The 12,791-nt window shown below is 40.7% G+C and overlaps 1 protein-coding gene across 2 annotated transcripts in view; it reads right to left on the reverse strand.

The window, feature by feature from the left end:
- Positions 1-400: 400 nt before the first annotated feature.
- LOC140734964 (protein kinase C-binding protein NELL2-like) overlaps positions 401-12,791 on the reverse strand; it is a 320,968-nt gene continuing 308,577 nt past the window's right edge. For both annotated transcript variants that reach the window (XM_073059717.1, XM_073059716.1), the window contains 2 exons: positions 11,005-11,229; positions 401-920 (listed from right to left, as the gene is read on the reverse strand). In XM_073059717.1, coding sequence (XP_072915818.1) covers positions 870-920; positions 11,005-11,229 — 276 coding nt within the window. In that variant the 3' untranslated portion in view covers positions 401-869. The remainder of the gene's footprint in view (positions 921-11,004; positions 11,230-12,791) is intronic.

Below are 12,791 nucleotides of genomic sequence, written 5' to 3' on the forward strand. Positions count from 1 at the left end.
TAGGAGGGGGAGAGAGGGAGGAAAAGTCTGAGATTCCAAAGTTATGCACTATAGTTTTGATGGACTCTGGATCAAGATCTCTCTGCTGTTGCCTGCATGGTGAAGGGTGGGTCAGAGCGGTGGGGGGAGGTGGGGTTTGATGCTTTTGCTGCTGTTTCTGTGAAGGGTGGGGGAGGGGAATTTCAGGGCATTGATGTTCTATCATTCATTTCATTGATGTCTGTGAAGAATATGAATTTCAAGTTGTATACTGTACATTCTCTGATATAAAAGGAAGCTGAATCTAAATCTGAATCTAATCACCGCCTTCTGTTTTTGTATCATTCTTATTTAATTTGCACATGCTGTTAAAAATCCATGAAGCAAAATGACATTAAATTAACAATCACAAGTCAGAAAGTTTTGAAATTGAATGAAAACTTTTTAATTTAAGTTTGAGAATTTGTACTAAGACAAGCAAATCAGCAGTCATTGGAACTGGGAAACAACAATTCAAACAATGGAAAAAATACATCACATGACTTTTTCTGTGTTAAAATTCTTGCTCTCTAGTCATGCTTATACACACATTCTTTCTAAATTTGCTGTTAAAATGTTTCTTTCACATACAATCTGACAACTTTGTTCTGCTTTCAAATGTATTTTTTGTTAGTTGTCACGTGGCCACATGACTCTCAGTCCTCGCTATACAATGGGATTTCCACTTAAAGTAATAGTTCCAGTTTCGGATGGATGTAAACCTGTATTTGGTATAAAGTTGTTTTCTAATAGGAAAGTTGTTCTTGTTTTTGACAAGAGCTTCGTTTCGATAATAACTCTCGTCCTGCGGATTAAACAGGAAATCCACGCTATACGTGGTACTTTTCGGCTCAGAGTTGCTGAAGGCACTGAGGATCCACCGAACAGCAGACGTGACCATTCTGGGGGAAAGCAAAAGAACGAGACAGAGAAAGTGAGTAAATTGCACGCTGCAAAATATGACTGCCATGTCATCAGGGCCTGTTCTAGAGTTAGGGTCTATAGCAAATATTTACGGTACTTCACCAGCAACCAGTCTTCAGACATGAATGTGGATTGTAGATTGAATTTAAAATGCAGCCCTGAACAATAGTTTACCTGGAGCTGTGCACTGGAGTTGATTGCAAACCAGGCAATGCTGATTAGCATTCATTTTGGGTGTTTGGAGTAAGGATATCAAGAAGGAGGTGTGCGAAAACTGGTTCGAAGGAAGCATTGTAGATACATTGTAACCATAGGATTGTCCTGCTGTTACCTTTGATCTTTAGCATATAAAAATGTCACGTAATATTCGGTTGTGAGGCCCCATCCTCCAAGAGCATCTGTCTAGTGACCCTGTTCACATTACAACCATGTGATAATTCATGTCAATGTTATGGATACATTGACCGGGAGTTTGCAGGCTCTAACAACTCCTAATAACATCTCCCAGCAGAGAATCTGACCTAGGGGGGCATTACAACAGAGTCTCCCACTGGCAAATGTGTCCATGCTGGAAGAGATGGAAGCTGAAAAATTTAGTCTCGGTTAAACCACCTCCCTGTTTAATTTTCCTGCCAAAGTTGTCAAAAATTTGCTGGCATTCAGAATCAATCAAATGAATCCCCAAATTATTAAGAACTAATCAAACTATTAATGCCTTTTATGGAAAATCTTATAAAAGGTGGTGGATTCAGCCCAGTACATCACAGGTAAAGGCCTCTCAACCATTCAGTACATCTACATGAAACACTGTCGTAGGAAAGCAGCATCTATCATCAGAGATCCCCATCAACCAGGCCAGGCTCTTTACTCGCTGCTGCCAACAGGTAGAAGGTACAGCTGCCTCAGGACTACCCAGTTCAAGAACAGTTACTACCCCTCAATCATCAGGCTCTTGAATAAAAGGGGATAATTACACTCACTTACCCCAATCTTTCATTGATCCTGTTATAGTTACTATTCTATAGATTTTCTGAATATGCTCACAGGAAAATGAATCTCAGGGTTGTATATAGTAACATAAACAGTGCCTATAAAAAGTATTCACCGCCCCCCCCACCCCAGAAGTTTCCATGTTTTATTGTTTGACAATATTGAACCACAATGGATTTAATTTGGCTGTTTTGACACTGATCACAGAAAATGACTCTTTTGAGTCGAAGTGAAACCAAATCTCTACAAAGTGATCTACGGTAAGTTAATTACAAAATTAAAACACAAAATAATTGATTGCGTAAGTTTTCACCCCCTTCAAGTCAGTATTTAGTAGGTACACCTTTGGCAACAATTATAGCCTTGAGTCTGTGTGGATAGGTCTCTATCAGCTTTTCACATCCGGACACTGCAATTTTCCCCATTCTTCTTTAAAAACTGCTCAATCTCTGTTAGTTTGCATGGGGATTCTGAGTGAACAGGCCTTTTCAAGTGCAGCCACAAATTCCCAATAGGATTGAGGTCTGGATTCTGACTTGACCGCAAGGATATGTTTGTCATTCTTGTGTAGCTTTGGCTTTCTGCTTGGGGTCATTGTCTTGCTGGTAAACAAATCTCCCAAGTTGCAGTTCTCTTGCAGACTGCATCAGGCTTTCCACCAGGATTTCCCTGTATTTTGCTGCATTCATTTTACCCTCTACCTTCACGAGCCTTCCAGGGCTGCTGCAGTGAAGCATTCCCACAGCACGATGCAGTCACCATGGTACTTCACAGTAGGGATGGTGTGTTTTTGATTATGTGCGGTGTTTTGGCTTATGCCTAACATAGCATATCGTCTGATGGCCGAAAGCTCAATTTTGGTTTCATCAAACCATAGAACTTTTTTCCAGCTGACTTCAGGATCTCCCATTTGCCTTCTGGCAAACTCTAGCTGAAATTTCATGAGTTCTTTTTCAACAGTGGCTTTCTCTTTGCCACTCTCCCATAAAGCTGGGACTGGTGAAGCACCCGGGCAACAATTTTTATATGTGCAGTCTCTCCCATCTCAGCCACTGAAGCTTGCAACTCCTCTAGAGTTGTCGTAGGTCTCTTGGTGGCCTCCCTCACTAGTCCTCTTCTTGCCTGGTTTCTCAGTTTTTGAGGATGGACTGCTCTAGGCAAATTTATAGCCATGTCATATTCTTTCCATTTCTTGATGATTGACTTCAACTGTGCTCCAAGGGATATTTAGTGACTTGGAAGTTTTCTTGTCTCCATCTTCCGACTTGTGCTTTTCCAAAACCTTTTCATAGAGTTGCTTGGAGTGTTCTTTTTCCAGGATACTGACTCACCAGCAGTTGGACCTTCCAGGTACAGGTGTATTTTTGCTACAATCAATTGGAACTCCTTGACTTTCCATGTAAAAATGTGGAGATGATCTCCATTTAGATAATATGTGACTTCTAAAAGCAATTCGCTGCACCATTGATGATTTGGTGTGTCATATTAAAGGGGGTGAATATTTATGCAATCAATTATTTTGTGTTTTATATTTGTAATTAATTTAGATCACTTTGTAGTGATTTGTTTTTATTTTGACATGAGAGTCTTTTTCTGTTGATCAGTGCCAAAAAAGCCAAATTAAATACACTCCAATTCAATGTTGTAAAACAATAAAACATGAAAACTTCAGGGTGGGGGGTGGGGTGGGTTGAATATTTTTATAGGTTCTGTAAGTACTTTGATAATTTATTTTGAACTTCGAATAAAATGCAAAAAACGTTAGAAAACACAGACTTAAAACATTTTAAATCATTCAAAGAAAGAGATATAAAAATATAGAAACACTACAATCCCTTGCAGCTATTCTCCTGCCATAAAATCAATGGAGATGAACTTACTTTGTGAGGCTTCTCTTGGTGTGAGTCTGCACTAAATAACGGGGAGCAGCCCTAACTTTGTGCTCTGCCATTGGGCTCTGCAAGAAGATCAGGGGGTCAGAGCACACTAACAGAATTGTCAGTAAACAATTGTGTGCAAGTTTAGACCTTCTTCATGGCACATGCATGCTTGGAAATCCAAAACATGCTGGCATTTAGACAAGGGAATGCCTGCAGTCACACATTGAACTATGTGCAACCTCCCATTAAATCCACCCAATTATATTGCTAAATATGCAACATCTAATTTGTTAATGTAGCAAGATTTCCTTACCAAAGTTTAACTCAGTGTAGGTTTCTGTTGCTAGTGCTTTAGGGGATTACATTAATGTATATTAAGATCAGGGTAACCAGCACTTCCAAGATTCATTCAAGTTCCACATCTCGGACTATACTTTTATCACTGCTTGCTCAAAATCCTGGAATCCCCAACCCATTAGCGCCCCCCACTCATTAGCATTTTAAGAACATAGGAGAGGTTTGAAAGGCAACAATTCCAGACAGTTCACCACTCAGTTTCAAAGGACACTTGGGAATTAGCAATAAAAGCTAACCTCTGTGATGTCCACATCCTGCATATGATTTATTTTTAAGCTCTCTTTCTCCCTAGTCTGGTGTGGGGTACCTATATCAGTGCATAGTAAACAGCCGGGCCCATTCTTTCTGTAAATTGTATGTAATTGCTTTATAGTTACTGAATGATGAAGGAAGCCATGAACGCTGTCAGAGATGGAGGAATTTCGTTGCTGTCCTAAATGGCAGTGGCTGAATGGGCAAAAGAAGAAGGAGCTGCTTTATCACAGACTCCACTCACTTATTTTGCTAGCCACAAAGTCAGTGCAACTCCTGTTGGAACCCTAATGGCAATTGAGGCACGAGTCTTAGTTATTCAGCTTAGTATTCCTCCCGAGAATGATAATTCCATAGAAACATGGAGTTATACGGAACGGAATCAGTGTGTTTGACTCACGATGACCCTTTCCCAATAATCCTATTATTCTTTCCACATTTCCATCAATTTTCCCCAGAATCTATGACTCACCATCTCTGGGCAATTTATAGTGGCTAATTGAACTACAAATCTGCACATCTTTGGAAGGAATCCAGAGAATTTGGGGGAAACCCATGTGCCGAGGGGAAAACATACAAACTCCACACAGACAGCAATGGAAGTCAAGACTGAACTTAATACCACTGTAACTGTAAAGTGGCAGTTCTGCTGTCTGTGCCACTGTGCTGCCCTTTCCCATTGGAAAATTGTAATGTTTCATTAGGGCTTTTGGCAGACCTTACCCTTCCTTTGTCCTACACCTGCAAATCAGATATTTAACCATTCTCTCTGAATAAGATAAAACAGGATAAAATAGGATGCTGCAGGAATGAGACGCCCACCACCCAGGACATGCCCTCTTCTCACTGTTGTCATCAGGAAGAAGGTACAGGGGCCTCAGGACCCACATCACCAGGTTCAGAAACCGTTATTACCCCTCAACCATCAGGCTCTTGAATCAAAAGGGATAACTTCACTCAACTTCATTTGCCCCATCACTGAAATGTTCCCACAACCTATGGACTTACTTTCAAGGGCTCTCCAGCTCATGTTCTCAATATTTGTTGCTATTTGTTTATTATTATTGTTTCTGCTTTTTGTATTTGGACAGGTTGTTGCCTTCTGCACTCTGGTTGAAAGCTCTAGTTGGGTGGTCTTTCATTGATTCTGTTATGGTTATTTTTCTATAGATTTGCTGAGTATACCCACAGGAAAATCAATCTCGGGGTTGTATATGGTGACATGTATGTACTTTGATAACAAAATTTGCTTTGAACTTTGAACTATTTATGGGTGACTGTTCATTCCCACACTCAGTGAAAATCTGCAGATGCTGGAAATCTGAGCAATACACACAAAATGCTGGAGGAACTCAGCAGACCAGGCAGCATCTCGGAAAAGAGTACAGGACCTGCTAAAGGGTTTCAGACTGAAATGTCGACTGTACTCTCTTTTCTGAGATGCTGCCTGGCCTGCTGAATTCTTCCAACATTTTGTATATGTTGCTGCATTTATTTTTTTCCATTCCTAGTTAATTTAAACTTTTATTTGATAAACTCAATTACCTTGACTACAGAACTTTCTGTTGTTTATAGATGATTCATAATGTACATTAAGTTATCATAAATGATGCAGTGACTTGGTTAAATTTATGCTTCAATGTCTGGATCCATATTATTCTAAAGGAAATTCAGGTATCATTTTAAAAAAATATACTAATATTAAATTACAAGATAAATCTCTTCATTTATTATTAACAACGCAAGTGTAGTAGTTAAGCAGTATTATGTCTTATACTCATATTCATAACTAGCTTGTCTACATAACCTAAACAATCAATTGTACCCTACAAATCTACAAAACCACTCAAATTCAGAAGAATGAGGAGTGACCTTATTGAGACCTATTGAATGTTGAAAGCCCTCAATAGAGTGGATGTGTGAAGAATATTCTCTATGGTGGAGCAGACTAAGACCAGTATAGAGGGGCATCCATTTAGAACAGAGTTGAGGAGGAATTTCTTTAGCCAGAGAGTGGTGATCTGTGAAATTCATTGCCACAGGTGGCTGTAGAGGCCAAATTATTGGGTATATTTAAGGCAGAGGTTGATAGTCTTGATTAGTCATGGCATGAAAGGATACAGGGAGAAGATGGGAGATTGGAGCTCAGATGGAAAATGGATCAGCCATGATGAAATAGCAGAGAAAAATCAATGGACCAAATGGTCTAATTCTCCTTCAAATCTTGTGGTTTTATGGTCTAAACCCAAGCTATACTCCAATCTAAATGGGACTGATATTGATATCAGAGAATTATATTAGGGAACCATGGCAGAAAAGTTCATGAATTTCATAACACTGGGGAAAGGGTATCTTAAAAATGTGTTAGAGACTTTTTAAACTAGATACCCAAGTTATTTTCTAATCATGAATAATCTCATTCACAGAAGTGGCTACGGTTACATAATTAGTTACTTAGTTGATGGTATTCTGTACTGCAACCTGTTAGAGGTCCTGATCACAGCCTCAATGCACTTGGCACTGTATATTGTGAAAAAAATTTACATATTATAGTTAATTTGGAGTCTGTTTCATGTCCAAGAGACAGTGATGAATTACAGTGTGTGAAGTCGTTTGAACCCCAACCTCAAAGAAGACTACATGATAATTATTACTCACTAACCATTATTCTGCAGGTACAACTTGGCACGTTAAAAAAATTAAAATATTTTCACCTTACATGTATCAGATAGAATACAAGCTTTGATTTATGGTGGAGAGGATTACAAGAAAACTTTAAAGCATCTGTATAACAAGTGGAGTTGAGAATTTCAGATCATTTTAACCTGCCTCAAAAATGAATAAATGAACAATCTAAGAGTTTTCCATTTGGTTTAGCATTTTCCATTTAAATAAGTGACGCTGCAGATTGTAACATTGAAATAGTGAGCTGTTAGTCTCCTCCTCGTCTGTTGCAGGACTGATATCTCTCTCTCCCTCGCTAGTGAGAGAGAGAGCCTGCCTGAGACGTTGAAGTGTTGGGATGGACAATAGTTTTTGATGGACTCTACATCATGGTCTCTTTAGGGGCTTTGATATTGGGTATTGGGGTTGATGCTTTTTGGTGGAGTGAGGGGGAAGGGTTGATGTTTTTTGGTGGAGTGAGGAGGGAGGGTTGATGTTTTTTGGTGGAGTGAGGGGGGAGGGTTGATGTTTTTTTGGTGGAGTGGAAGGTTAATGTTTTTTGGTGGAGTGAGGAGGGAGCGTTGCTGTTTTTTGGTGGAGTGAGGGGGAGGGTTGATGTTCTTTGGTGGAGTGAGGGGGAGGGTTGATGTTTTTTGGTGGAGTGAGGGGGGAGAGTTAATGCTTTTTGGTGGAGTGAGGGGGAGGGTTAATGCTTTTTGGTGGGGTGAGGGGGAGGGTGGATGTTTCTTGGTGGAGTGAGGGGGAGGGTTGATGTTTTTTTGGTGGAGTGAGGGGGAGGGTTGATGTTTTTTGGTGGAGTGAGGAGGGAGGGTTGATGTTTTTTGGTGGAGTGAGGGGGAGGGTTGATGTTTTTTGGTGGAGTGAGGAGGGAGGGTTGATGTTTTTTGGTGGAGTGAGGGGGGAGGGTTAATGCTTTTTGGTGGAGTGGGGGGAGAGTTGATGTTTTTTGGTGGAGTGAGGGGGAGGGTTGATGTTTTTTGGTGGAGTGAGGGGGAGGGTTGATGTTTTTTGGTGGAGTGAGGGGGGAGGGTTAATGCTTTTTGGTGGGGTGAGGGGGAGGGTTGATGTTTTTTGGTGGAGTGAGGGGGAGGGTTGATGTTTTTTGGTGGAGTGAGGGGGAGGGTTGATGTTTTTTGGTGGAGTGAGGAGGGAGGGTTGATGTTTTTTGGTGGAGTGAGGGGGAGGGTTGATGTTTTTTGGTGGAGTGAGGGGGAGGGTTGATGTTTTTTGGTGGAGTGAGGAGGGAGGGTTGATGTTTTTTGGTGGAGTGAGGGGGAGGGTTGATGTTTTTTGGTGGAGTGAGGAGGGAGGGTTGATGTTTTTTGGTGGAGTGAGGGGGAGGGTTGATGTTTTTTGGTGGAGTGAGGAGGGAGGGTTGATGTTTCTGCTGCTGCTTGTGCCTGGTTGGGGCAGGAGAGCTTTGTGGTTCTAATGGTTTCTGCCATTCATTCTTTGGGGTATTTCCCTCTGTTTTGTAGATGTCTGTGAAGAATAAGGATTTCAGGTTGTAAACTGTATACATTCTCTGATATTAAATTGAACTATTGAACCATTGTAAAACGTATATAACCATATAACCATATAACAATCACAGCACGGAAACAGGCCATTCCGGCCCTCCTAGTCCATGCCGAACTCTTAATCTCACCTAGTCCCACCTACCCGCACTCAACCCATAACCCTCCACTCCTTTCCTGTCCATATACCTATCCAATTTTACCTTAAATGACACAACTGAACTGGCCTCTACTACTTCTACAGGAAGCTCATTCCACACAAAGTATGTTGTCTTTTTAGACAGAGGGACCCGCAGATGTGTTCTGAGATTTCTTATTTGGAATTCAGATTCCGGTCTTTCCTTTTTGACGTATTTAATCGATGTGGTTTGTGGACTGGACTCTGTGCTTCACGTTATGTTGTGATGTGTTTCTGGTTTCTTGTCCCTCCTTTTATTTGTTGCTATTTTGTGCAACTTTGATCAGAGCAGGCCTGCAGATAACGTAAGACTGAACTGCGGTGTTTTATATTCTTTGTTTTTCGCTTGTTTCTTTTGCCAGTTTGCATGATTTGGGTTTTTTTCCTGCACATTGTTCTTTGAAAGGGTTCCATAGTTTTCTTTGTCTCGTGGCTGTCCGTGGGAAGACGAACCTCAGGGTTGTATACTGCACACATACCTTGTCAATAAATGTACTTTGAATCTTTGAATAAGCTTTAAATTGAGGCATCTGGTGGTCTCTTAAATCATCTTAAAATATCTCGTGACACCGAATCAATGGCAAGCAGAGGAGTTTTCCTCAGTGTACGCATCAAAGTTATCTCCCAACCCCGCATCAGGATACAACTAGATTGGTTTTGACTGTAGTATTCTTTCCTTTTTAAGAACATTGTGTACATTTCCTTTTTAAAGAAGAGTATAGTTATGAATGTGTCTGTGGTAATAAGGAGACAAGCTATAATTTACAGCCTGCTCAGCAGTATTTCTATATCATTAATCATAGATTAGTGCAGTGTACAGCTACATTGTAGTTTGCGGGAGCTCTGTGCTCTGCTATTTTCTTAACCAGGATGGTGAAGTTCCAAGCACAATACCATAGTGGCTGGTATTTCATTTATGGTTATTATTGAGTGGATTTATTGAGTATGCCTACAAGAAAGTGAATCTCAGGTCCGTATATGGTGGTGTATAATGTACTTTGTTAGTAAATTTACTTTGAACTTTGAAATCTAGAATAAAAATGGCAAGGCAGCATATCTGAAGAGATAAATTATATCAGTATTTGAGACCGATGACTTTTTTTAATGAACTAATAATATTAGTGATGTATTAAGGGCAAAGGCTGATTGTGAAGGTGTGGTTGTAGGAATAGGCAAACGTAAAGCTCTGTGATAGGTTACAAATATCTAATCAGCCAATCATGTGGCAGCAACTCAATGCATAAATGCATGCAGACATGGTCAAGAGGTTCAGTTCAGTTGACCAAACATCAGAATGGAGAAGAAATGTTATCTAGGGGACTTTGACCGTGGAATGATGGTTGGTGCCAGACGGGGTGGTTTGAGTATCGCAGAAATTGCTGACCTCCTGGGATTGGAGTCTCTAGATCACAACAGTCTCTAGGGTTTACAGAGAATGGTGCGAAAAACCAAAACATAATTTAGTGAATGGCGGTTCTGTGGGCGAAAAAGCCTTGTTAATGAGTGAGTTCAGAGGAAAATGACAGACTAGTTCAAGCTGCCAGGAAGGTGACAATAACTCAAGTGACTGCATGTTACAACAGTAGTGTGGAGAAGAGCTTTTCTGACCACACAACATGTTGAATCTCGAAGAACATGGGCTACAGGAGCAGAAAACATCAGGTGTATTGTTAGGTACAGGAGATAATAAAGTGGCTTCTGAGAGCAATTTGTTGCTTGTTAAGCACTTGGGGATATCACAAGTTTCAAAATGGTACTGCAACCATCTCTCAATTGAGGAAGGGGGTGTGGTCTCAGAAACACCCTTCTTTAATTGAAATTTAATAGATTGGAAAGGGTGAAGGAAATGCATAATGGGCACTTCAGTACAACCTGCAAAGAGTGATGTACTCATTGGTGTATAAGGCATCCACCAGAAAGAAAGATTTAAACTGGAGTGAGAATCTGTAAATCTAATGTTCATAACTGGAGATATTATTGCATGGAAATGCCTGTCTTTTCTTTAAGTAAACATTGCTGTTCCAGATTCAACACTATTGCTAACCTCAGCAAATACCCAACCTCTTTCTAATTTGGATAGGGGTAGGGGTATGGAGGGCTATGGTCCTGGTGCAAGTCGGTAGGAGTAGGCAGTTTTAGTGGTTTGAGAGTGGACTAAATGGGCCGAAGGGCTTTTTCTGTGCTGTACTTCTCTATGACTCACCTTGCATTGGCAGAGGGTACATTCGGTGCCATGCTTTATCCACGATGATCCAGTAAAGCGAACCAAGTTAACCTCATCTATGCAAGTCTTGGTGATGTCGTTGCGGATTTTACTGGCTTGGCAAGGATCCTCAATGCACTGTGGACAGCATTCACCCTCGAGGACCATGCTGAATTCACAATCAGCTTCTGGGCACTGCAGAGGCCAGCAGTCCACTTCACCTTGCTGGGGTTAAACAAAAACACAAGGTGAAGAATAAGAAACCAAGTTATGGGAAAGAAGAAAAAAACAATATGGAGTGACATTTTGACATATACAGCATGGCATTGAAAGTCAATTTTTAGTGCCTTGGGTCACAGCGCATGAACTCGTGAACCCTAAGGGAAATGAGTGTTTTATGACACAACTGATATAATGTGGCCATTGAGAAAGAAGCGTGCCAAAAGTAAGTGGTGTCGTAATTTATAACGATCATACTGAGTCAAAAATCAATGAGCTCCTAAGATATAATGTGCAGTTTTGGTGGTTTAAAAGGCATTATTACACTGTACCTATGGAGTACATATGAGCAAACAGAAACTGCAGGCTTGCTTTAAAGAACAATGATGTTGTCTCACGAAAGGAGTTTAGGATTTTTTTTTAAAAAGCCCCTGGGGTTTAACTTTGCATATGTTGTGCTTCAGTTTCAACATAAGGCAGGTGCAAAGCTTAGCATTTGCTATTGGATGACATGCTAAGGAAGGCAAATGTGATGTTAGCATTCCTTTTGAGAGGACTAGAATATAACAGCAAGGATGTAATGTTGAGGCTTATAAGGTACTGGTGAGGCTGCACTTGGAGTATTATGAGCAGGGTTCGGCCCCTTATCTAAAAAAGGATGTACTGACATTGGAGAGGGTTCAAAGGAGGTTAATGAAAATGATTCTGGGATTGAAAGGCTTGTTATATAAGAAGCACTTGATGTCTCTGGGCCTCTACTCACTGGAATTCAGAAGAATGAGAGGAGACCTCATTGAAATTGATCAAACTTTGAAAGGCGTTGAGAGAGTAGATGTGGAGAATATGTTTCCTATGGTTGGGGAGTCTAAGACCAGAGGACACATCCTCAGAATAGAGGGGCATCTTTTCAGAATGAAGATGAAGAGGAATTTCTTTAGCCAAAAAGTGGTAAATCTGTGGAGTTCCTTGCCACAGGTGGCTGTAGAAGCAAAGTCATTGGGTATATTTAAGGCAGAGGTTGATAGATTCTTGATTGGTCAGGGCATGAAGGGATACAGGAGAAGGGGGAGAAGGCAGGAGACTGGGACTGAGGGGGAAAATGGATCAGCCATAATGAAATGGTGGAGCAGACTCAATGGGCCAAATGGCCTAATTCTGCTCCTATATCTTATGGTCTTTTGTGTGCAGTGTACCTGACGGTAACTCATCATTCATTATGATGTCAATTTATATATTGTAGATTCCACACCTATTGTAACTCCTATTCAGGGGCAAATAAACCAGGCATTGGGCCTGCCTGTAAACTAGTTGCTCTTGTAACTGCCAGTTCTTACTTTTAAATGAATTCACCCTCAGAACCAAGACAAAAGGGTATTTTTTTTTAAAAAAAAACTTTTCTAGTATTCTGTACCTGTGAGTTAGATGGGTGCTAAGAAGCCTAGTGTCTCAACAGTGTCTGGGAGCTGCAGTAGATTTGAGAATGCTGGTGAGTACAAGTCTTCACCAGCACCTCAATTCAGAATCAGATTACTTACACTGCACTGAGTTTGAGGCAAAGGCCACACATT

Source organism: Hemitrygon akajei, chromosome 10 (assembly GCF_048418815.1).
Source record: "Hemitrygon akajei chromosome 10, sHemAka1.3, whole genome shotgun sequence".
Lineage (NCBI taxonomy): Eukaryota > Metazoa > Chordata > Chondrichthyes > Myliobatiformes > Dasyatidae > Hemitrygon > Hemitrygon akajei.